The sequence below is a fragment of the Schistocerca gregaria genome, unplaced genomic scaffold, assembly GCF_023897955.1.
Source record: "Schistocerca gregaria isolate iqSchGreg1 unplaced genomic scaffold, iqSchGreg1.2 ptg000946l, whole genome shotgun sequence".
Classification (NCBI taxonomy): Eukaryota; Metazoa; Arthropoda; class Insecta; order Orthoptera; family Acrididae; genus Schistocerca; species Schistocerca gregaria.
This window is the reverse complement of record NW_026062299.1, coordinates 66,813-92,133: the sequence shown is the minus strand read 5'-3', so window position 1 is coordinate 92,133 and position 25,321 is coordinate 66,813. Positions and strand designations below refer to the sequence as shown.

Sequence of the window (25,321 nt, the reverse complement as noted above, 5' to 3'; positions counted from 1 at the left end):
GGTGCAATGCAAGGAAAATATATAGTGGAAAGCCCGATTGAACACTCACGAATTCCAAAATATACATTGTACTATAAAGGTATATAATTCAAATCTCGAAAGATAGAAGATATTATAAAAGTAGAGGGCACCGTAGGAGTTTATTCTATGTTGTCTTTAATAAAACGCAATCTCTTATCCTCTGATATTCCAGTATATCACAGATTTTGCTCTTAGTCCATTTCTGAATATATCAAAGATTGTATTTAAATTTCATCTACAATACGCTTGAAAGAATACTGAACAAGTATGTATAACTTTTCTATCTCGTATACGTAAAGAAAGATCCCTAGTTGGAATTGTGATCGTCAGTACGAAAAATCAAAAATGAAATTTTGGCTGACTTAAATGCTATTAGAATATGAGGGATAGTTGAAGATACTCACAAGCATTCCAATCTATGAAAACATTCTTTTTTGTGAAATATGTGATGATCACTGCTAGCCTTAAAAAATGCAATTTTTTTACCCTCTATCGATTGATATATTAATTTGATCAAGTACCGGTATAACAGTTAAAGCTGTGCACATTATCGGATACTTAATTGAAAACTTAGTAGGTGCATTTTGGAAAACAATTAAGTTGGGTGTGAACTTACATTGTATTTTTTTCGTTACAATTTGGACCGTAAATATTCAATTCATGGTTCTTTGACAGAGGCCGTTTACCTTACCTGGTAGCACATATTTAATTAGGAGGTCGAAAATCTGTTTTTTAGCACCTAGCATTATACCGCAAAATCGAAAATATTTTGTAAATTCGAATTTTAGGTTTAACCATTAATATAGAGATCTATTGAAACACTGTTTGCTATCACTGGATGCGACATGACATCTCAAGTTCCAGACATACCCAATTTTGACCAGTCAGCTGACTATTCAAAACAGGCAAATTTGAATGAGACGCCAGCTCTTTATATATCTGATAACGAAAACAGTGAATCAAAAGAAGACCTCAGTGGACTAGAAAAACAAGTGCATTCTATCACTAAACAATTACGCGAATTTCAACTAGAGTTTTCTCGCTCTTTTCTAGATCAACAAGCACAAACAGAAATTTTTTTTACACGGGCTACTCAGCGCAGCAACGAGTGTATCAAGCAAGTCGCCAAAATTTTAGCGGTACAAGTACTTTTCTCATTTATTAACATGCTACTGGCTATATCAATTTTCAAGACTATAAACAATAATTATTTTTGAGGCTCCTCTGAAAGTACAAGTTACTTTCTTTTAAATGCTTATAGCAAGCTCTTTCACATAATATATTCATATCCTCCAGCAGTAGACATTTGATGCCTAATATGCATTTCAATATTCCTTACCGAGCTTATTAAAGAAAGCATCCCAACATCAGTTTGTATTTTAGCGATAATCTTTCTGGCTACTACCTCTAAAAATTATGGATGGAAACTTTTGAAAAACTGCTGTCTAATTGGGCTGTTTGGTATCATGGTCGCATTAGACTGTATCTAAATAGAAAGATGCCAAATTTTTATAACAACTACTGAAATGATTTCATATTATCTATAACTAGGTTTTTAACCGTCTGGTTTATGAGAACGCAAAGAACTGATCTGTTGAATAGCAGTTATAAAAAGTGCAGCTATATATCAAAGGCCAGAACACTCGGAGACTGATTTAAATAATTTCTACAAAAATTTGCCAGCTGGCAATTATTTGATAATTATTATTCACTGTCATATAAACATAAGCAGGCGCTGCAAATAGACAAGAAATTATATGTGTTTTTTGAAATACAAGTACAAGCTTTTTATTTAAATGTATCCATAATCTACTACACCATTTTTGGATTCAAGCTTAAAATTAGGTTAAATTGTAGCATGTAAAAAGCTATTAACTTCGGCCATGTCCACAAAAAGCAAATACGTAAAGGGCGTTTTTTCCTGCTTCATTTAATTTTGTATTTATTGCTCTTTTTGCACAAACTAGTAAAATATTTTAGATTGTCAATCTGAAGCCTTTTCTGTGAAATTCTCCTATGTACTGTTCGTTTGAATAGAGTAATCCATTGCATGCATTTCCTCATAAATCGAATTAAGAATTTTAAGTTGAATGTCAGTGGCTTGAAGACTTTCTGCAATTTTCTGTCTATATAACAATGGATTCAGCTTTTTTAGCTTTTTATCTACTCGGAATATCTTACTAAATGGTACATAAGTTTTCATTTTCTCAGACATATCGCAGATAGTCTTTTTTTCTTTGTCCTGAATTTCCATTAAGCGGTCCCATTTATCTCTAGGCAAAGTGATTAAATCGATAATTTTGTCGGCCACACAATCTAAGTTTTCCACGTCTATCCAACAATACCCTTTTTGTTTCCTTAACCACGTTAGTTGACGATGTGCTAGTTGTCTAGACTTCGCCTGAAAATCTAACAAATACTCGTGAAATGAGTCCTCTGTAAAATGCCTGTTTTTGATGTACTTTATAGTTTGACGATATCCAACGGCCTTTCCAGGCGGTGAGTCTTCATTGAGATTCTGTTTCATGAGGTTCCAAACTTCTAAAAAAAGGCCTGCCTGAATAATGTCTTCGCATCTACTGCAAATACGATCATAAAGTTTTTTTCGGTCCATGGTTAAAACGAAACACCGAAAATCAAGCATGGTGTTTTCACTTTTAACAATTCGAGATGATAAAACATTTTGGCCGGTATTTCGCTGACTATTGGATGTTGTTGCAGTCGAATCGGTCTCTAGTTCTCTATATTTACGATAAATTTCTATAGCCCTCACAGTCCTCCTATAGTCGTTCTTCTGAATGGTGGAGGCATATTTTGGGTCGAAAGCTTGCACAAGTTTTATGGCTTCATCCCAGGAAGAAGTTGTTGAGAGAATTTCTGCGCGAATAGCAGTATTCAACGCAGGATCCCGTATAGGACCCTCAAGTTTACCGTTAACTAGCCACTTCAGATAAAGACCTGAACCGCCAACAACAATTGGCAATTTGCCTCTATTCAGCGCATTATGTATTCGGTCCATAGCTAGGTCAAAATAAAGACCAGCTGAGCATGATTTCCCAGAAATGGGGTTTATGATATCCCATAGCTCCATCCCGTCTTGAGAACTCAAGTATTTGTTCGCGCCAATGTTTAAGCCTTGATAGACTTTGGTCGAGTCTCCATTTATCAGTATTCCACCTAGCTTATTTTTTAGTTCAATTCCGATTTTCGATTTTCCGATAGCCGTGGGTCCAGATAAAACGACCACTTGAGCTCTCTAATAAACATATTCTTCTCAGTGATTACTGCCAAAAAACAATCCAAGTTTTTTTCAGTGCAATGCGAAAGCATACCTGTTGTAGAAGGGAGTCTTGCTTGTAGTTGGTCATAAAACGGCAAGTACTTGCATACTTATTCTTTTTTAATAATTCCCGAGCACCTCCAATCCGCTTCATACCACAAAAAAGCGGCATAAATTTAAAACCTGAGTAAATGTATGGGCAGCGGCATAGAATTGATGACAGTTTGAAAGGATCAAAGAAAAAATCAAAAGCATTTCAAAAATTTAAAGTCGACCCTATTCTAAATTGCTTTTTGAGCCTCTGTGCTATTCATAACCTCGACGAGTCAATATGAATAATATTTTTATTCTTATAAATATTGATACTTTCTGATTTACCGAAAAATTCTTAAAATGAAATGGGGCAGCTTATGTATTTAGGGCTTGTTAAACAGAACTCACTGCCAGTTTTTCAAATAACCGAATCAAGCGTACGGGTTGTTTATTCATTGCTATTCTTTGGTAAAGCGAGATGGCAATTGAAAGACTATGCTGTATTCTTATTTTAAGCGAAATATACAGACACAATATTCCTATGAAGAGCCCGAGTATTCTCGGCGCTATCTATCTTTAAACTGACCTAAAGAACGATACGATGTTTTATAAGGAATTCAGATAGTTTAGATTAAACTGATGTCTAAAAATTGAATTAATTTGCAGTTTTTATTATTATTATTTTTTACAGCTCGTTAAGCAGAAGAAAATAGTCATCTTGCTAGATGGCTATAAAGAGTGGCACTTTATAAAAAACTCTACCAGGAACATTTTTGAAATCAACTGTGTTGATGAACTCAATTTGTATTATTTTGTCAGAACAAAAAGAGAATTATGCCAAATGTTAAAATAAGGCTAGTATCGGCTAAAAACTTAAAATTAGTATCAGCCAACAGTACGTTTACATGTCTATACTAACTAAAATGCTCTGACCAGACCATTTACTTAGCTTGTTCGTTTAGCCACCCAAGGAGTGTGTTGTGTTTGTTATCTAGACATGACACGTTCATGTATTTATCCAATAAAGCCACCATCTAGTAAAAATGAAGCTGAGAACCCAGTCTTCAACCAAGAGATCACTTTGACAACGAGCAATCCTTTTGAGAATATGTTGCATATCTCGGTTTTTGACAAAAATAAACGTTCGAAGGATATTCTGATTGGCGAAACTCGAATCAGTCTCAGGAACCTCACTAACGAGCGCGAGCATTTGGCTTGGTATAAACTAAACGCCCATTCATCTGAAATATTGGTTGGCCTTAAGGCTGTCGATTTCTCCACAGCCCAGCAGTACAAGGGTACTCAAGAACTGAAACAAAAGGCCTATTCTCCAGACCATGCGATGGCAAAAATGAATGAGAATTGCGCCGGCGGGATACCTCGCCTTGCTGTACAGTTAGATCCGGGGTACAATGCGAACAATATGGTTGCTATGCAAGGACAAGCTCCGAAAGACAGGGTGGCTTCCTTTCCACGACAAATTGTTCAAAATCAACAGTCGCGTTTAATGTATCCGGGATCCATGCCCAAAAATTATTTGTACGACTCTCCTCAATTATTGTTACAGAATCAAGAATTCACTTGTCAATCCGATTTTAAAGATATGAAGTGCGCACCGTTACTGTGCTTGAATGAATCTCAGATCCACAGAGATTTTCCAAATATAGCAAGGGGTTCATTTGGAGTCGTTTATACTGGTAACGTTCAGGGAATCAAAGACAAGGTCATCATTAAAGACATGCAAATAACCAATTATGTGAACATTGAGAACTGGAAGAGAGAAGTGTCAATAATGAATAGTGTTAGATGTCCATACGTTGTAGAAATTTTAGGGTATTCTTCTTCTCGCAACATTCTTACAATCATCATGGAGTATATGAAAAAGGGTAGTTTGTATGAAGTTATCCATATTCGAAAAGAGCCTATTTCTATTTTACTCAGGATGCGCATGGCCCGTCACTGTGCGCTTGGGCTCGCTCATTTGCATGCAGCTGGAATTATGCACAGAGACGTAAAGAGTATGAACATTTTGGTCTCATCTGATTATGCATGTAAGTTTACAGATTTTGGATGCGCGAAGTTAGTTAGTAGCCGAAACTTTGTCAACACTGCCAATTCTGGAACACCATTGTGGATGGCACCTGAAGTAAAGGCAGGAAATTATAGTTTTAGTGCGGATATATATTCACTAGGTATTGTTCTCTACGAAATATTTGAAAGATGTTTACCTCAGTTTGATCAAGTGCGCCAAACAGTTATTTTTCCCATTCACTTTCAGTCGAGCAACCTGGTTCTTCAGTGCGTTGATCAGACGCCCCAGGTTAGACCTACTGCAGCTCAAATTGTTAAGAAGCTCGATATAATCATTAGAAACATCCTCAACAAGGTGAGGACGCTTATTTCCCCAGATGAAGAAATTTTGCTGAAGCAGAATGCTTTAACGTTTGGTTTCAACAATCCGGAAATGACTCAAGCCGACAGAGAGATAAATCAACTATATGTCTATTTACTCAATAAAGAATCAGCTGATGTAGATAACCTAGTTAGAATGGCGTTTAGTAAATCATCAGACCCTGTCGCACCAACCCCGAATTCCAACCCAATACACATGGGCTACCCAAATGTTTCACCACAGCAATTGGGGAACCCTGCCGTCAACTCAGAACCTTCTAGATTACCACCTCAATACCAAGATATACTGGCACTCAAAAATAATCAGAAGATTAATCCTGTGCGTAAACAAACATAAATCGACTCATGAATATCTTTATTACTAAAAAAATGTCGAATATTATGCTGCCCTTCTTACGTTTATTTTTTTAGGTCTAAGGTGCATACACACAACAAAAGGTGTTTTTTACTCCCAGCTCACAAATGTCTGTTGTCCATTTCAAAACCTCAGACACTCATTTTCTAATTCGGCTTTGTGAAAACAGAATTTTGTTTTTATCATCTCTGTTCTTGAAATTGGCCCTTTGTGTTTCTTTGAAGCGCCTTTTTGTGTTTCCCCTGCTAAATTAAACTCTGACAGTTTGCGTAACCGCCATCAACAGGCATTTCACCCACAATTTCGAGCAGTATACCAACTCCAAAACGCGCAATTCAACCCTACAGACGGATTCGTTAATCCTTCTATCTCCGGCGATTTTCAAGACAGTGCTCCGTTTCATCAACACAATCAATATGATCCTGCATTCAGAAATAACGAAAATGCATTTTACCCTCTTCCCTGTCCCATTAGCTCGGACCAGTTACAAATTCAGCAGTCAGATCCTCCTCAGAATTACTGTGGCTATGCAAAGTCTGAGATAGTGGGTGTTGATGATTGTTCGAATTCTGATCATTTTTCAGAGGGCCAGCTGTATGACGTAGATCGTAAAAGTTTTCCAGAAAGTCAATTTATCGAGCAACCGAAAGTCAACTCAAGTAATCCAGAATGTTCATTCAACAAGGCCCCAAATAATAACAACTTTGATTTCCAAGATAAAAAGCGCAATTCGTTCGATAGAAAGTTAATCCAAAAAAAGGACCAAGGCGTATACAGCCTTGTGAATTCTGATCAAGGTAATGTATTGGACTATCATCGCCAAACTTCTGGCAAGAATGACTTCTACGCCCCAGTATTGGAAGATACCCTAAAAAATCAACACCTATCCCTTAGTGCTGAAGGAACAGGCGTTAATACGAAGACATCACTTTCTGCAGACAACAGTAGACACGTTACACTAGAAAACGTGTACAACCCCTCTGCTATACCGCCAACTAAAATATCCTTGGATCATCCAGAGAATATGTATCCCTCTCTAGATGGCCCTTCAGTTGCCTGTCGTCGCCCGTACTCGGAATGGATAAACATCGAAAAATATATAATGTCTCAAGATGCAACGCGACTTCAAGCTCTACTAAGCCAATATAACATAGATACTAGCCAGTGCACCTGTCTAGACGATCTTCGTTTTTTACTGTCAAAAAATGCTTACAAGAATGACGCCCTAGTTAAAGAGTTGATATCGCTGTCGAAAGTTTTGCAAGACTAGCTGATAATTTGAAATACGCTAGTGCCAACTCAACGAAGAACAGCTTAAAATGTTAGCACAGAAAAAAACATAGAACTTCACAGATAGCAAGAAAAAAATTTTAAATTCTAGATTCAGCCACACGCCATAACAAACGCAATCGTGTACGATCATCGTCTTTATATGAATAGAAAACCGAATTCGGGCTACAGCTTTCCTATACAAAATAGCAACCAGAAATATCGAATTGATGACGTTGCTTATAGTCTATGGATGACTGGACCAAAAATCAAAACAGCCTGTTAATTTACATAAAAAATTTCACCGTGTCAGAACAGATTTTTTTTAATTCGAGCTTTTTTTTTCTCGATCTGGACCTTGAAAATAGCTTGCAATGTCATAACATTCTGCCGTTGCCCATCTGGCATCTAATCAATTTTGGTGCGAGTAATCAACGCGGCGTGTGATTGAATAAGGAGACCCGGGTAAACCTGGTGATGCCCTTTGGTAGGCCGAACTCAGAGAAAGACATAAATCCAAAAAATTAGAAATACATATACCTTTGCACATAGCACAGAGAGGGGGGCATAATAGTCTAGAGATATAGATTGTCTTGCGTAGCTCTTAATTAGTCCATTAGCATCTTCCTGTTCGCGGGCACTTGCTTGGTTATCACGCGTTATATCGTCTATTACCGTTACCAAAAACATCTTTTAGATGGTATTTTTCTTTCCAAAATAGAGTACGGCCATGATCACCACAATCATTGTCATTATGCTGTCCTCAAGCAAATAAGAATTCCCATATCAGATGTTTTCTGTCCTCCTTTTGATTCAGTGAAAGAATTTGTTAGTGATATAGAGCCGTTAGGAACGTTTCGAGTAGAAATTATCATCCACTCTACGCGTTTATTAGAATCATTAATTTGTTGATACCTTCAGATAATTTTCAGCATCACAGATGAGAATGACTGTATGGTAAAAAAAATTACAATTGTACTTTCAAGAGGTGTAGAAATAATAATTTAAAACATCTAGGGATGGATACGTTTGGCGGTTTGAAGTGGGAAAGGAATCAGGATCTGAGTGCTTATAGCTAGCTTAATAGCAAAGAGAAAATTACAAGCACTTGTTGGGAGAATACAGCTGATAGAACGATGTATTTTACAGTGAAAAGGAAATCTTGCTATTAGTCGAACAAACATCCTAGCCAGCTTTGGTCCAGTTTACAGAATAGAGTCTGTGCACTCATTCACTAACCGCACATATCAATTACATGATTCTTCATCGATTTTTTACAGAATAAGTATGTATCCTCCTGTTTTTGTGAATTTTCCGTACTTTATTAAAGTGATTATCTTAGATCTTTTCTTGGTAATTTTTGATATTTCATATAATCAGTTTTCTTATTTTTAGTGTCACTGGTCACTTTTCAGGTGCATTTACTGGTTTCCCACTACACCTGTTGTCAGACGGTTGTAGTACCTGCTTACATTATTTGAACCTGAAATTCTAGTACACAATATATTTAGCATGTCAATATTACCTGAGCCTTGTACTCTGCTATAGAAATGGTATTCGATATATCTGTATCTTTTAGATATACATTCTAAAAGTATATTCAATGTGTATACCTTGTTTTGTTGACGCAATGAAATCGCTGTTGGACGTAGTTCTAGCGCGAATATAGATAGTGTCGCTCTTGTTACAATCCAATGACTCTCTATCCACGCTTTTCTCAATTTGAATATTTGGTCGTACAAATATCCATTTTGTGCATCCTTCTATACTCTCACCCCATAATCAACCTCAACCACTGAATCAAGTACTTCGATTGGTCTCATTGCGTTCCATGCTGTGTATTAAATATATCTATATTGCTATTCATGTTGTACGTTCAGTCGATATTCGTCACTAGACTTATCTGACGTGTGTATACTCATCACAGATGATTTTTGTTGTCAAATTTTGATAATACTCGTGTATCATTGCACTACAATACACATCTATTCAACATGTGCAGATATGTCCAACTCGTTTGAAGTTTGTCCATATAGATTATTCCATCGTGTCGAGTACTAGTGCTGGGTTACTCGTCAAAATAAGACTTTTTCTATCCTTTCACTAAATCGGTTGTTGTTGGCTTTATATTTAGTCAGTTAGAGGTTTCGTTCACTTCGCAATCCGAAATTTTGTAGCCCTCATCCTGATCATCTTTTTGTGCCTCCCCAAGCATAATATGATTACTGCCTCAATAATAGAGAGTTGGCCAATAACAGTTGAGCGAGGTGCTCATCAGGGGCCGAATTCAAAATAGACTGGAGAATTTGGGATACAAACTAAAATTTGATAAACAATCCTAAAATGTAGGGACTGGGCTTTTGCAACAATTTCCATTTTTATATTAGTTACGTGTATTTCGACATTGCCTGTAATTTATAACGGCTTCCAGTATTTGGCCATGTGGGACAATTGCTCAAATCAAATGGTGTTCTAGCGTCAATTGTGTCCTGAGAGTACATGTATATGAGGATTGTGGTCAGTAGACAACAAAAACTAAGAAAATGTTCAACTATAGAAACTCTTGCACGACTGATACGTTTTGTGCAAAGTAAACAATGCTATATATGCTTCTATCTACGAAGCATATAATGCTTTTTATTGGTGTACGGTACTACGAACAGCACAAATTTGTGTACGTGTCATGATGATAAACAAGAAATGAATGAGGGCAGAATGTGGAGAGAAGTCTTCCGTTATGACCTTTCCATCCACCATGAATCATCAATAGCTTACTCACTACTTACCGTGTATTTGATGGTAAAGGGGCGGCAGTATAACGAGAATTGGCTAGGGGTTGGTCAGATGCCATGAAAAGATAGTGAGTCTAATGATGAGAAGAGTAAAGAACAGTAGAAGGAGAAGAAATAATGCGTATGAAGACGACAAAGAGTGTTTTGAAATACATATGTCGTGGCATCACCTGGTTTTACCACAATGGGGAGAGAAAGAAAGAAAAACTGTACACAGATTAGCGAAGAGAAAGGGTATACCGTCTGGTATTCGAGGTAAGCTTTGGCCTTTGTTTATTGAAGATGAGCTCTGTATTACCGAGGCGCAATTTAGAGATTGTTTGCACCAGGCCAAATACATTGAAAGCATAGAAAAAGAAAACAGTACCAATGAACAGCTTGAGTGGCAGAAGTGTATCCAATTGATTTCTATCGACTCATTCAGAACACTTTCAAACATGAATTTTTATTCTGCTGATAACCTACCAGATTACCTGAAATTACAGCATACTTTGAAAGCGTATGTTTTCTACAATTCAGACATAGGATATGTGCAGGGGATGTCCTACATCGCGAGCGTTTTACTGTTCTACATGGACGAATTCACGGCCTTCAAATGTCTGGCGAATCTGTTTAACCGCGAGTTTCAGGTAGCGCTCCACAAGATGGATTCCAAATTCAGCTGTTACGTTTTTATATTCGAAAAATTATTTAAATGCTATCTGCCCATATTGTACGACCGCTTCTTGGAAACCGGTCTATCGAGTGAAATCCTTCTTCTGGAGTGGATTTCGACCATTTTTGCCAGGCATTTGCCAGTTAATATTGCATCCAGAATTTGGGACATCTACTTGCTGGAGGGAGAGGCCTTTTTGTTTAAGGTGGCCATCGGACTTCTTCAAATAATGAAGCCCAAATTGATACGAAAGAGCAGCGACATCGTCTTATGGAAAAAAGTAATTAACCAGGTGCCTGCTGAGCTTGACGAAAAACATCTTTTTAGGGTCATTGCTGCTACCAAATTTGCAAGTTTTGAGAAGATTTATGATTATCTGAAGGCAGCGGCGCCGTTGTATGTTCGGTGAAAGCATCGAAAAAGGCTTTCCATTTTATTCAAAGCCAGCACGGCACTAATGTAATAATGAGAAAATGAGCTTGTAGCGATGTACATGGCCTAGCTGCGACGCATTTATTACAATGATTCAGTGGTCACGTGGGCCTGCTTGGTAAAATCGATAGGCGCCGATTTGGTACCGTGAAGCATCTGTTCTTGGTGTTTTTTTTGTCTCCAGGCTTCTCGAAGTCTGATTACTGTCTTGTTCTGATTCTGTAGCATCTTGGTTCTCCAATCTCGCTTGCCTCTATTGGTCGGAATAATTTGAATGATGTCTTGACCAATAAGGTCGCGAACGCTCTTCCCTGAAGTGCAGTGATTTTCGAAAAATAATATTAGGGGGTACTCCGGCGGCGCAAAGAAGTTATGTATCGCTTCAACAAGCGGGCAACAATAAAAAGATAAAGCTAGGTCTCGTCGCTGCTAGGTGATGATCTCCCTCCCACTACGTACGAGTTTTAGCTTGAGAGATAAGTTCTTGTTTCTTGGGATTGAGCCAGACTTTGGACGCGCCGCATTTTAGGAGGCTCATCGCAATGCGTTTTTGGAATGAAAGGTTCATTGAGGATAGAGATTGTACTGCAAGAACTGATGTTGTAAAAAAAAATTGTCAAAAATATCTACATGTTGTTTTTCAAACTATTCTTGCTGCACTTGGTGGCATAGCAACTTTGCCAATAGGCGGCGAACTTATCGGGCAGGATAGACCAATAATTTGTAATACACAGCATATTAACTTCGAGAGTTCGTTGTTTCGAGCTAGTTCTCTGGGACTTCGAAGTTCGCCGGGATTCGCAAATACTTATCTATTCAACCAACGCGCACAATAGTCTATTGTCCTCTTTTTGTTGGGGTTAAGACGAAGCCATGAATTTTTTTCAAAAAATGGCACGAAAGGGGTATGTATAGCGCTCTTTGTATGCAGGCAAATTGAAGCACCAAAAATTTTTAAGGTGAATGATGAGAAATGAACCTGATCAGTTGACAACTTTAATCATTTTAAGGAAAGATGTGGCTTTTCGCAGATCTCCAACCGAAATTTTGATCCGAGACATGACGAACAACGAGCAATGGGGTCCCACGGGGACGGATCTGCGTCGAATAGCTTATCTGACGTATTCTCCTAGTGCATATGATGAGATTATGAGTGTATTATGGGAGAGAATTGAGGATTATGGGAAGAACTGGAGACACATATACAAGGCTTTGCTGGTACTTGATTTCTTGTTGAAAAATGGCTGCGATAGAGTTATAAGTCAAGTCCAATGTAACCAAGTGATTATTAAGACGCTTGAGTATTTTTCCTTCATAGAAGACGACGAAGATGTGGGTTTTTCAATAAGGCAACGCGCCAGCAGAATCATCGAGCTGCTTCAGGATCCAAAAAAACTGGCCGAGGAACGTGAGTTGGCAGCAAGAAACAGAGAGAAATTCTCGCAACAGATGTATACCAACAAGAACCAAGCGCCTGATGGACAAATAATGATTCAAAACTATCCGCAGGAAAACCGCTACGTTTATCCAGGGTTGGCGGAACCTTCAGGCCAAAAGTTCCCTGACGAGGGGTATCTAAACGTCCGGGGCAATCCGTACGACAATGTTTCTAGTGTCTTGAAAAACAGCGAACGTTATGGTAGCCAAAAAGTTAAAAATAGCTTGGGAAAAGTTGGGAGTCAAGATAGTATATCAGCAAAGGATGATGATGTGGTAGCAGATCTACAGAAAGTGAGCAAAGAGACAAAAGAGACAGCTCAAATTCAAGACATGTTCGATGAACTCTTGAAGGTCAACAATACACCTGCACAAACGACATCTGAAAACTTTCAACAAATGAATTCAGGGTTTGGAGCGAATGCTGCAGTGAACCCTGTATTTGAAGGTATGAGCCAGAACGTGAATATGAACAAAGCCTATGGAAATTATAACTTTAATACTGGCCATACTAATTTACAGTCAAGCAACCCATTTTCCCAGCCTTCAGCATCTTCGACTCAAAATCAATTATACCAGCCTTCGCTACAGCGGGTGCAGATGAACAATTCATATCAACTGGATTCTTCTGGCTACTCAGAGTTTCAATCAAGTGCATCTACTGCAAACAATGCAATATTTTTCAACCAATCCTCTTCTTCACTAGCGGAGAACGTGGGCCAATCCTTCTTTCAGGGCGCTCTGCCCGATCAACGAAATCCAGGAAGCGCATCCGCAGTACCTCCCGTTGTGCCCAGCACCGAAAACTTCGATCCCTGGAAAACAAGCTCTATAGATTTGAGCTTTTTGGACGTTAAGAATAGATCCATCAAGCCTAATCCCTCTAACATAGCGCAAGAATAGTATCACCCTCTATGCGCCTGTATAAAGGTGTGTATGTACGCGTTTTTTGTTAGTTCCCTCTGCATTTCTGCGAATACATTATAAAATAACACGATGTTGAGTTTAGATGAACTCAACAATTTAAGATTACGTCGACGATCATACCTTGTATCAATGGACAAGCCTGTACTCGATTGTCCTGTAATTACGAGGCTGTATATAATTGTACGAGCACGCAATGGTCCAAGTGAATGCACCATAAAAGATGCAAATTTTTTTTATTTAACAAAAATTCTTTGTGTTCATGTGTTATTTTTGTTTGGCATTTTGCCGTACAAACCTGGTTACGTCTTGTCACAGTGCCTTCAGGAGACAGAGGGTGTTTTTCTATGCTAGTGCCATCAGCTGATATAGTTGAATTGATTGGCCGCTTATTGGTGCTCTACAGTGAAAGTTTTAGCCTCTTAAAAAATGAATCCCGAAGAGATGCAGTACATTGAAAAGGTGGTGGAGCAGGCTTATTCTTCTCATGATCCGGGGTGCAGGTACGATCTTCAGGTTTGCATGGTTTGAGCATGTCTTGTATCTAAGGGCGTTGTGAAGCGTTGCCCTTGAAAACTTTTGCTTGCTAGAGAGTTCCTCGCAATCGACGTGTTGCTTACTTTTTGTTCGCAGGGAGGAGATATTCAAGATTCGAGAGCAGATTTCGAACATCGAGAACATGAAGCCCATGCTATGGTTCTTGTCGCAGACTCAGTCATATATGAGCTTTTATTTTGTGTGTGGCCAAATAACCTCGGTTTTCACTGAGTACTCCAATAGCCTTGATGGACCTAGCCGCAAGGAGTTGAGGCAAATGCTGTCTGTGGTTTTGTTCGAGCGCTACGAGTGGCTTTGCGATACGGTGAAGGGTGACGTTTCGAAGATAGCCCGAGACAGCCTAGCTCAGCTTTTGGCCAGGGTGTATCATGTGTGTTGGTTTGAGTTTTCTTTTAATCTCAACCGAAGCAGGGCTCAGGAGCCGGAATTGCTCGAGGTTGGCTCGGACGACATTGTGACGGAGCTCTTAAGGCTCATCGACGAGATAAGATTTCGGAGGGAGGATACGTCGAAGCTGGAGTTAGGCGATGATGTCATGTCTAATGGAGGTGATTTGAACGCCAAAAATCAGCAAAACCTGACTTCGGACGAAACGATGCTCCACTTGATTGCCATCAAGATGATCATAGACGAAAACTCGACTTTGGCCTCGACGTTGATGGGATGCACCATTTTGAACAGCTTGATTCTAGAGATGGGAATCCCCATGCCGAGACAGCCTTCTTATTGGGTTCCGAAGACGTCCAAGTCGTTCTGCGACACGTGTCTTTTGGACATTTTCAAGACGACCGTTTCCACGACCCAAAAGCTTCTGGACACCAACGTGCCGATGACAGAGCCCGAACAGTCCCAACACAAGTTTTTGCTTCACATGGTGCTGACCTTGGCGCAGAGCGTGTTTTCTTTCGAGTCGATCGAGTCGCCTTCTGGAGAGTTGGCCGATGCGCCTCGTATTCTGCACGTGCCGAGGTCCTGGAAGTCCGTTTTTCAGACGCCTACTATTTTGCAGACCTATTTTCAGTGCTACACTCAGCTGCAGCCGCCACTTTCGACTTACACGCTGGAGATCCTCTCGTCGATCGTGTCCATCAATTGCTCGGTGTTTGGCACGCAGAACGACCAAACCGTGTTTCTGAGTAACTTGTTTGAGATCATTTGGAAGATACTGCAGTCGAAGCAGGGGCTGGACGACCCGAACAACCGACACCACCTTTGCAGGTTGACCGTCTGTTTAAATTGGAACTTCGAGCTGAACACCATTTCGAGCGTCCCGCTCTGGAAGAACTTCGTCACGCTGCTCGCCGAGTTTCACTTTCAAGTCATGGAGTCTCCGGACTGCAATCCGAAGATCATCTACTACATCATGATTTGGTGGTCGCGCTTCTACAACTCCACCTTTTACATGTCCTCCGGAATCGACTCCTCCTTCTTGCTGGACATCTTCCCCGCCATCACGATCGGCTTCATCAAGACGCAACTGAAGCAGCAGGAGAACATATTGCCGTCGTCGGACCAAGACATTTTGGAAAGCGAGCAGCTCAAGACGATTTTACCCACTATTCCGGTGCTGGTTGATTGTCCGCGAAAGGTGGAAATATACACATACTTGCTCGAATTGCTCACGCAATTGGGGCTCCAATTCTCGACCCTCGACCAGCACAGCCCCCGCAACGTCATCGAATCGATCGAACGCCAATTGGCGTTTATTATTCACATTGTGACGGTAATTTACCGAAGGGAAGACGTCTCGATCGTCATCTATAACGAACACAGGCGACACCAGCAAGAAGACGAATCCGTAAGGGAACAACTCGACTCGCTCAACGCGAACTTGGTGTCGTCGGTATTTAACATTTGGAGAATCCACGACGAGCGGCTCATAGAATACGACGTCAGCGTCGGTCTGTACTATCTGGAGTACGCACTCACCTGCTTCCTGAAACGCTTCAGCATATTCTACTTCAAGAACGACGCCAGCAAATCCCAGATGGTCAACTACACCCTCTCTCAGCAGCACGGGCTCACGGACGTGTATCAAGTTCTGGAAGCCATCCTCGGTAAAATTTCCAGCAACCTGAAAAACTGGCCCAGCGGGTCGCCCGTCAGTCTCGAAACGCTGCAGCTCTTTTGGATCTTGGGCAACGGACCCGTCTCGAGCGGGTTCTGCTCAAAAACGGAGTTCTTCAAACACCTGCTTTCTCACCACACCGAGATCAACCTAGGTGGCTCTTCGAGAAACCGGTTCGAGTTCTACCACCTGCTGGGAAAACTCGCTTTTCGAAACCTGGACATTGACACCATCTATATGTTTCTAGGACCGTTCGAAGAAAAGCTCGTGCAGCTCGGCCGGCAACTCGAGGACGCAAAGTTCTACAACAGCGAAAGCACCGTCGAGGCGCTCATCCAACTGCTGGGCGATGTCCGCGCCGTGTCTCAGTCGTGCTCCAAACAACAATCCTACGCCATCTTTTTCGAGTGGATTTATCCGTCCGGATTTTTCCGGACAATTTGTATTTCCACTGTCCAACGATACGCTCAGACGGAGTGGCGAGTCGTCTGGAGCGTCCTCAAGTTCGTCAGGGAATTCGCGAGCGACACCAACGAACGAATCCGCTTCCCTAGTATCAACCCCGATGGACACCAGTTCTTCAGAGATACCGCAGAGCTACTTCTCCTGGTAGCCAGCAATGTATCCAATCTGCTCAACGCCGCTCCATGTGCCCCCGTCGCCCCACACACAGAACTCGCCCCCTTCAACAATCGCTCCGGCAAAACCCAGCTCAACCCAATTGACATGTGCTTCAAGTCCGTCTTGCTCTTTTTACACGCCAGCTGCTCGGTGCTCGAGGGTGCACCCTTCTACGCCAACTTGGGTGTGTTCCAACTCTACGGGTACAAAATCGTCTCTGAGCTCGTACACGCTGTATTCAATATTATCTATTCTATCAACATGGACGACATTGAGTCCTATCCAAAGCTCACTGAACTAGTCTATCGAACCCTAGAAGTCATCTGTTTACACTATCTCAACGAGCTTCTCTCCCCGGAATTAAGCACTTCCTCCAACGCCCTCACCACCACCTTGCTTTTTTTCAAGCGAGGGCTGCTCACCAACTCTTTCAAAATTTTGTGTTCTTGCTCACATTCTGTGTACAAACTGGCTTTGACACAATATCAAAATAGCCATCAGAGAATACGCAGAGGCAACCCAACAATCATCTCCCTCGATAGCTACCACCGAGAGATTTTAACCTGCATACTCTTCGAACTGTTCGATATCATGCTGCTGCAATACGACCGGCTGCACGCTATCGTCGGTCAAGCCGCCTTCTATCTGACTCAGCTCCTGCCAGAAGAGTATGCCATCGTCAAAAACATCTTCATCAAAAGCCAGTCCCAGAACCCGTCCAAAGCCGAAGCTATCGAAACACAATTCAGGAACTTAATGGAGGGAATAGACAACACCGCTATAATTGAGAGTAAGGACCAGTTCATCATCAACGCTCTGGACTTTAGATCCCGGTGTGAGTCAATCATCGATTCCTATTCATTGTATAAAGAAGCTCGAAATACGCTTAGGGACTTTTTCAAATAGGAAGTGAATGAAATCAGAGACATGAGAATGAGCTTAATATGAAATTTTGTACCATAAAAAATGATCTCTTTTTTTTTTATCGTCGGCTTCTATCAAAAAACGATTGTTTACAGTGCCGCTTTTTGCAATCGCCCGACTCTAAATTCTCATCATCCAAAGACGGAGTGGACTCTCGCTTCGCCCTTTTTCTCCTGCTCGATTCGGACGGCAGCTGGGCATTTTCCTCCGTTACATTGGAGACTTCAACATTACGATCTTTAATCTTGTAGTCGGCGCTCCTATTCAGATTCGGTGCATCTGAGGATGATATGATCGTAAAGACTGCCAAGTCATCTCCCGCTGGGTGACTGAACTGGCTGGAGGCAGTCCCGGCACCATCGGTCAAACCCATAGGACAGATAAAGGCATCGAGAAGTTGAGAAGCTTGGTTGTCGAAAGCTCTCATCATGCTGCCAATCGTCGATTCAAAGGGCAGCAACGCGTTGCTCATGCAGACAGGCGCGTGAATAGAGGGCCCGATAGATTGCATCCAGTTGAGCCAGTTAGACTCTTTAGGGAAACCCAGTTGAAAAGGACTTCGATTCCAAGACTTAAAAGAAGAGAATGATCTGTGCACGTTCCATACACGTTCAGTCTGCTGTACGCCGCTAGAGTTGCTCTTGCAATTGTGCGGACATTGAGGTGTGGGGCCCTGAAAACTTGATGTCCGAAAAGTGGCCCTGTGGTGATCAACGTCGCAAAGAGGTCTACCTTGTTCTCGAAACACTACACCTAGCACGAACGAACCAAAGGAGTCAGAGCACTCTGTCCAAAAAAAACACACGCACACTGTGTCCAAAAAAGCTCGACCTTTCTTGCTTACCCATGTGTCCATCCGGAACACACACATTCATTCCATGCATGTATTTACCTCGAAAAGAGGCTAGCTGGTCCATAGGATAGGCTTCAGAGAGATACGAATTAACAGGTGGGCAGTAGAGCGTGTTGAAAGTTAAAAAAAGATGGGTAGCAAATCAAGGTAGAGAACAAATTGGTTACCACTGGGAGCGTGCCAACACACAAGCCCCCGGCGTTATTGATTATACGTGTTCGAACATGAATTGAGCTCTCGCAATTTCGAGAAGGGAATGGGCTTAGGTTCGTAAAAAGACGAGACCTGGGCCGGTCCATTATACATAAGCTGAAAGGGGAGGCGATGCAAGGAAACAGGATCTCCAAATCTTATATCGTGATTCGAAATTTTAGGCAAATTCTGAGGTAGCATCATGCAATAAAATATCAAAAGAGTATATCTATTTGTATGATTTGTTCTCTATTAAAAAAAAAACACACAATTGTCTTAAAACCTGTTGAAATATTATAATTAGCGTGCTAATATACACTGAAACACATTTTTTAATTGTTCTTGCTTTCCCCGCTACGCTGGCCGGCCAGAAGCTCTAACCCTTTCGTCTTCTATCCCTCGTTTGTATATCGCTTTTGACCCCTTGCATTCTAGATGGACGCCGATGCGGGAGAAGAAGACACAAAATTCTCTATCAATAAAAAAAAACGCACAGTCTCATTTGTGTTGGTCCCGCCTTTCAAATGTAAAAAGTTCCTCCAGCAGCAAAAATACTTGTCAGCCAAGAAACCAAGTGCCCCTTCTGTCAACCGAGCAGGTTCGCGGCTAGGAGCGCGTGCCGAGAATCTCAGCTGGTCTGAAAGCGAAGATGAAGCTTCTAGCGAAGACACTGCAGACTTAGCTCAGTCGTGCCCTGAGAGCGCCAATTCTCACCACCCTTGGCGCGTTCTGGATGACCGAGTCGAACAAGCTGCTGCCGGATCAGACCAGCGCAAGGTTACGAGCGAAGAAGCACCAGCTCTGTCAGTGAATGCTCAGTGCGCGCAGGATAGCTTTTTGTCGAGCATCGTCGAGCGATCGTACCAAAGAATGAAGGATTGTCCGTCATTTCAGTCCTCGGTGTTTTGGTCGAAGCTGTACGAAGCGGCGCAGCAGAAACCAGTCGGTATGTAGAATTCTGACGTTTGGATAAGCGATTTTTGTTGTTTTTCAGGTACAAAAATCACCGTTCACTTGATTAAACGAGCGCTTCTGCTGCAATTTGGCCCGGGAAAGGGGAGGAAGTTTGTTGTGAGACAGCGGGAGAACGAGCGCTTTGTTTTTCTTCGTTGAGAGGAGGGCCACACAGTCGATGGCACTGGCCTGCTTGTTCTTCTCTCGTCATTGCTTTGTATGATTGGCTGACGAAATATTTTGAAAGTATAGCTGTGCTGCCTGCTACAGATCGGCCTAACTCCTGCCTTTTTCGATTCCGCTGTTCTAGATTCACGGTTTATTCCGAAACTCTTGCATTCCACTAGGGATAGCCTGAGAGTGAGTACGGTCATCAACCTGTATGCGACCGGATTCAGCTTTGACGACCAAGAACAGGCGTACGCATACGCCCGCAATACGACTTCTATTACCGACGCCGTCAATCTCGGAACTCTCCCAGGTCAAGTCGACCACCTGCTGGTCCGCGCGCTTTCGGACAAGGCTCAAGCTCAAAAGAAGCCAAGTCAGGTGACCTTCTACGAAGGAGGCGTGATCGTAGAAATTCGCGACTACCGCGAGGGTCGAGCTATTTATGATGAGGCCACACAAACGTTGCAACCCCACACCTTCAGGATTTATCTTAGGCCGGAGCTGCACAACCTCATTCGATACTTGGACTTGCAGAACGCCCATTCGTCTATAAAGGCTATCGTCGAGCAGAGCTTGACTCTGGCCATTCACCCCCACCTCTGTCTAGATCCGTCTCCGGAGGTTCACTACATCGCTTCAGCCATCAATTACAGAATTCAAAAATTCAACATGCCCTTCAGACACTACAGCCAGTATCGAAACCGACTGGTTCCCGCTCGAGAGACCCACCTTTTGCCGGGGGCGAGGGCAAATAGTCAGAACTACCCCTACAGAGCCAAGGGCAGTCCGATTTACTTCGTTCCGATTTCCTCGACGACCAGTGGCGGGGGAAGAGCGGCCCAAGTGTTCGAACTGAGAAAGGCCAAATCAGCACTCTCCGCAACGCTGCCAATGCTGGAGACCGTAAGGTTGGCCAATAAGAAATCCCAAGTTTTCCAACACCTCATGCAAATCTCTTATCAGCAACGGCCAAACTTCGAACAAAGTGCGCCGACGCATTTGTACAGCGAAAAAAAGAGGCCAAAGCCCGATTTGCCTCTAAACCCGACCATGCACGAACCGGTCAATCAATACCCTCCGGTTGTAGGTCGTTGGCTATTTACCATACCGCGCTACACCTCCCAAAAGCACGTAATTGAAGGGCGAGCGCCAACGCAGATGGAGTGGGTGACGCTGAAAATTTCCCTGAACCCGCAATCGCTGGGAGAATATTACGCGTCCTTGCGAATCGGCAACTCGAAGCCGTTTTCCTTCCAGATAGGCAACTCGGCCGCAGCGCTGGTCTTCATCGCCCAGTTCAAAAAGATCGAACAGCTGGCTTCACCGGAGCAAACCAAAAGCCTGTCCGCGAAAACCATGTCAAACACCCCATTCCAAATCAAGCTACAAGGCCAAGGCGGCAACGGCGGCACGAGCAAAAGCACCATGTCACCCAACACCACCTCCCCCAATGAGTCTACGAATCGACAGTCCACCGTCAATTACCACCCTCCCGGAAGCTCCGTGCAGACCGTCGACTACAAGCAAGGACAAAATGCAATAAGGACAGCGCCCCAAACCTGCGTGAGGACCAGCGAGAACAACAACATGCTAAGGTCTTCCCCCTCTCCCGCAAACAACAGTCCCACGGACATGAACAACTACATGTTGAACCTATCGTCTATGCAGCGACCTCCCGATCCCAACAGAAAATATGGCAATTCAATTAGTGGGACCTACGTCCCAGGGATGAACATGCCTAACGTAGCCATTCAAAGAGAAGTACCGCTACCCACTAGCATGGTAAAACAGCCTTCCTCGCCAATGCTGCACGGGCACGTTCCAGTGCCCGGCGGAAACGCTAAATACGTTTATCCCGCGAGCGTCGTGGCAAAGCAAACGAACCCATCTTCATCATCTTCGAACAACTATGTCGCACCCTCACCGGCTAATCGGCATTATATCCCCCCCGATACTCAGCGAATCAGAAGCACAACACCCACGTTCAAAATTTCTCCTAACCGAATTGTACCGAAAATGCCGATCACTGCGCTCTCTTCTCCAAACGAACCTAAAACAGGCGTGCAAAAAAAACCGGGCTGAAGCCCCGTGTCGCCCTCCTACCGAACCCGAACCGCTATCACCGTAACCGCAGCACTCCCAAGAATTACGGACTACAGCACACCACTTCGCTCAGAAGCCGTCGCATCTCTCCACTGCAGTCGTTCTCAAAAATTCGCACGTCCAAGACATGTCAAGCAGAAAGAGAGGAACACCACAGCGCTCCAACTCTGAAAAAGTGTATGTAAATAGTTTTTTTTACCTTGTAAATACGACCGAATCGGACGCGCGTTATTGCCTCTCGGCACTTAAGAGGCCACAGCGTTGCAAGCTCTCTTATCGGCGCTGGCAACTCCCCTACTCTGCTGTCGTTCTCTACCACTCTCCGAAAATAAAAATGTATGCCGCCCTGTGTGTGCATCAATTTCGAACCAACTCGTATGGGGAGGATACAATGTGTACGTACCGTAAAAAGCCAACAGCCGTCCTCTGGGTTCAAATCGTACGCTATGACACAACGAATTTGCACACTTCTGAATCTTACAAAACGCCGTGATAGTGGCTGTAATTCACAGCTGGCTCGAATCAGTTGAGGAGACTGATGCTAACTTCGCACAAATCTGCCATGTCTTCACGAGCTGCCTCTCAGAACGCGATCCGTCTGGTCAAAACGCATTCCAACCAGCTTTTGATTGTCATGCGTGTAATAATTACAATTTTAGAAAATTTTGTTTTACAGAATTCGAGTATATTTCTGTACCAACTGGCTTGTCACAACTACCTCTGATTTTATGTCTGAGCTGCCTCAATTTATTTCTCCTGAAGCACTCTCTGCGAGTGAGCACTTTAAGCCATGAATGGGAGGGCACATGCCAGCACCGGCGCAAGTCTTAAGTATTATCTAGTAAAACCCCAAATTTAGAACAATATATATAGGAGTGTCTACATGCACGCGATTAAATGCATTTTATGGCTACAGATACATCCTGTCTCATGTTCTAGACAGAATTTTGCTGAATAAATCACGGTGTTGCAAAGTTGAGTGTTAGGCTCAACTGTGCGCAGACCAAAAGCTAGGTTGAATGATCTAAATCGCAGTAAAATAATGCCTTCCGTAGCACGTTTAACGATTCTATGAACACGCATGAGTTTTTTTGGTCACAGCACGGTAAGCAACGAAGTCCAAATGTCTTCAAAAATGTACACGAGAAAGTAAAGCATGTTATCAACTTAACGCCGAGCCTTGGCTTGTTGGCCTCCTTTAAAGCACGCTAAGCTCATTCAACGCCTCAGACGCAAATGGCTCTTTTTCGCAGAACTCTGTGATAAAGAGCGTTAAGAACAACGCGGCTGGTGAGCCACACATAGCTCACTGTACAGCACTGCCTTTATGGGTGTAATTACGCGCAAGTGAAAACTCGAATAGATAAGATCTGGTGATGAATCAGAGAAATAGGCGAAAGCAAACAATTTAAAATCGCAGTCGAAAATTTTTTGGTTCGCTGAAATCATACAAATAGAGCACATCTTCTACGACCAAAAGGTTATTGGCCCTATTTGAAATAACTAAAAAATTCGTATTCACACGTCTAGAATATATTTTTTTAGATTTATGACCTATGGTAGAAAATGTAAAATTGTATTTATTTCTTTCCAGATGATCCAGAAAGAATTTCCGATTTCTTTTTACCGCGTGCACGCTTGGCCTTGTTTTTACGAACTCGGCGTGCTTGGCGAGATAGTCTGTCCTTCTTCTTAGACAAGTTGAAACGTATGCGTCTATACTTGGGTTCAAATTGACGAAGTGACTTCATGTTATCGTAGACAAAGCCAAATCCAGTACTCTTCCCACCTCCAAATTTAGTGTGGAAACCGAAAACAATAACCAATTTGACACTTCGAACTTTGTACATTTCCTTTAATCTTTCGCGAATTTCATCCTTTGGTACTGTTCCTCGGAGGGGATGTATGACATCAACGATGAATTGCTTGCGGTTAAGCAGCTTGTTGACCATGATTCGGCGAGTATGGATAACCGTCTTAAATTTCGAAACATCTGCCATCTAAAACCAGGTCAAAAACAAATACTCGCATATGGACCCTGTGTGCAGAAAGCATATATACGAACCTTTTATAGGATAAAACAGTCTGCAAAAACCTTTTGTATTATTTATAAAATGTTAGTGAATTAACATGAAAACATTCAATGCTCAAAGAAAAGGTCAGAAGTTGTGTGCTAAACACCAATAAGCCAGTCGTAAGTAGTACAGGCAAAATGAAGGCACGGAAATTGTTACAAGAAACCATGATTGCTGATCTAAATTAAAGACGACATCGAACATAATCAAGATGTCCTAGGATTTTCGACAGGGAAGCAGGCGTTTTGTAGGCCAGTGATTGGGGAAAATTATTGGCAACTCGGAACTACATACAGATGATTCAGGATTGATTAGACAGTGATTGTATAGGATGAAAAAAAAATTTTTTGGTAACAAAAAATTAATTTCGTCTCTGATACATCTAGTCCGATCTAAAGTGAGTTTCTTCTTCAGCCGAAATCTGGTTGGCTGACACCAAGCGGAATATTTTTTTGCATATTCATTATTGTCATGCCTAACTTGGTCTTTTGTGTTGCAACATGACTTTGTACAACGCCTGTATAATATTATCAAGTGTACGAATGTTCAATACGCTTTCACAGCGTCAGTCTAAGATAAATAGGGCTGATTTTAGTGATTCTTCAGCGATTTCATGCTAAATTATGAGATATTGCTTAGTGTTATCTCAGAACTTGGTTATTAATACCACACATTGAGTATCAACTGCAAAAAAACACCTCATTGTCTTAATTGATTTCTTTTGCAAGCAAACATTTAAAAGTGACAACCCATTACTTGCCTAAATTGATTACCTAGTCTTATTTGACTGAGTCCTTAAGAAAACGAAAAACAACTTCGCATCATTCGTAGTCTGAAATTTTGGTGAACCTGTTTTTGTTTTATTGTCTCAACCCAATTTAGTCATGTTAAAAAAATTTTTGCTGTACGCTTATGCCAGAGGCCATTCTGAGAAAGCAAAGAGTAAAATATATAAAAGATGCTCTGATCACACACACAAAAACTATGCCACCTTTTCCAAGCCAGAACATTTATATACACTGATTAGCGCTGTAACTGTCTTGATTCTCTTTCGAAGAGTACAAAATGTCAAACCGAATCCGTCGACGTAAGGATACAGATACAATGTCTGATAGAGATATTGCGTCAAATTTTACAAGATGAAATGATACAAAAATTAGTAGGCTAAAAATTCAGCCAACTATATGCTTCA

At 41.8% G+C, this 25,321-nt stretch overlaps 6 protein-coding genes and 1 long non-coding RNA gene across 12 annotated transcripts; 4 read left to right on the top strand and 3 right to left on the bottom strand.

Annotated features, from left to right (window-relative positions):
* Positions 1–843: 843 nt before the first annotated feature.
* Positions 844–3,688, bottom strand: LOC126325850 (tRNA dimethylallyltransferase-like). The gene is made up of 2 exons (XM_049995344.1): positions 3,354–3,688; positions 844–3,277 (listed from the first exon to the last, which is right to left on the bottom strand). Exons 1-2 carry the CDS (start codon positions 3,471–3,473, stop codon positions 2,036–2,038), a joined length of 1,362 nt encoding a protein of 453 aa, XP_049851301.1. The 5' UTR covers positions 3,474–3,688; the 3' UTR covers positions 844–2,035.
* On the top strand, positions 3,591–7,709 carry LOC126325849 (probable serine/threonine-protein kinase DDB_G0278665). 2 transcript variants are annotated; one of them, XM_049995343.1, is made up of 3 exons: positions 3,591–4,229; positions 4,297–6,065; positions 6,388–7,709. In XM_049995343.1, the coding sequence occupies exons 1-3, from the start codon at positions 4,169–4,171 to the stop codon at positions 7,369–7,371; spliced, it is 2,814 nt and encodes a 937-aa protein (XP_049851300.1). In that variant the 5' UTR covers positions 3,591–4,168; the 3' UTR covers positions 7,372–7,709. The 2 variants fall into 2 exon arrangements, with proteins under 2 accessions (XP_049851300.1, XP_049851299.1); XM_049995342.1 differs by having other exon boundaries at positions 4,002–6,065.
* A 4,129-nt stretch (positions 7,710–11,838) lies between these two features.
* Positions 11,839–13,860, top strand: LOC126325828 (epsin-like). Of its 3 annotated transcripts, XM_049995316.1 has the most exons (3): positions 11,839–12,154; positions 12,260–13,620; positions 13,696–13,820. In XM_049995316.1, exons 1-2 carry the CDS (start codon positions 12,123–12,125, stop codon positions 13,587–13,589), a joined length of 1,362 nt encoding a protein of 453 aa, XP_049851273.1. In that variant the 5' UTR covers positions 11,839–12,122; the 3' UTR covers positions 13,590–13,620; positions 13,696–13,820. The 3 variants fall into 3 exon arrangements, with proteins under 3 accessions (XP_049851273.1, XP_049851274.1, XP_049851275.1); XM_049995317.1 differs by having other exon boundaries at positions 12,260–13,860; XM_049995318.1 differs by having other exon boundaries at positions 12,265–13,820.
* A 19-nt stretch (positions 13,861–13,879) lies between these two features.
* On the top strand, positions 13,880–17,841 carry LOC126325826 (exportin-7-like). The gene is made up of 2 exons (XM_049995311.1): positions 13,880–14,113; positions 14,244–17,841. The coding sequence occupies exons 1-2, from the start codon at positions 14,040–14,042 to the stop codon at positions 17,761–17,763; spliced, it is 3,594 nt and encodes a 1,197-aa protein (XP_049851268.1). The 5' UTR covers positions 13,880–14,039; the 3' UTR covers positions 17,764–17,841.
* LOC126325827 (uncharacterized) lies at positions 17,803–19,080 on the bottom strand. Of its 3 annotated transcripts, none has more exons than XM_049995312.1 (3): positions 18,859–19,051; positions 18,626–18,706; positions 17,803–18,534 (listed from the first exon to the last, which is right to left on the bottom strand). In XM_049995312.1, the coding sequence occupies exons 1-3, from the start codon at positions 19,028–19,030 to the stop codon at positions 17,840–17,842; spliced, it is 948 nt and encodes a 315-aa protein (XP_049851269.1). In that variant the 5' UTR covers positions 19,031–19,051; the 3' UTR covers positions 17,803–17,839. The 3 variants fall into 3 exon arrangements, with proteins under 3 accessions (XP_049851269.1, XP_049851272.1, XP_049851271.1); XM_049995314.1 differs by having other exon boundaries at positions 17,824–18,528; positions 18,859–19,029; XM_049995315.1 differs by having other exon boundaries at positions 17,808–18,534; positions 18,626–19,080.
* Positions 19,081–19,095: 15 nt separating this feature from the next.
* Positions 19,096–22,426, top strand: LOC126325825 (uncharacterized). The gene is made up of 2 exons (XM_049995310.1): positions 19,096–19,772; positions 20,091–22,426. The coding sequence occupies exons 1-2, from the start codon at positions 19,262–19,264 to the stop codon at positions 22,031–22,033; spliced, it is 2,454 nt and encodes an 817-aa protein (XP_049851267.1). The 5' UTR covers positions 19,096–19,261; the 3' UTR covers positions 22,034–22,426.
* A 1,155-nt stretch (positions 22,427–23,581) lies between these two features.
* Positions 23,582–24,473, bottom strand: LOC126325816 (uncharacterized). The gene is made up of 3 exons (XR_007560396.1): positions 24,424–24,473; positions 24,120–24,149; positions 23,582–24,054 (listed from the first exon to the last, which is right to left on the bottom strand). It is a non-coding gene; the product is annotated as an uncharacterized LOC126325816 (long non-coding RNA).
* Between the last annotated feature and the right edge of the window lie 848 nt (positions 24,474–25,321).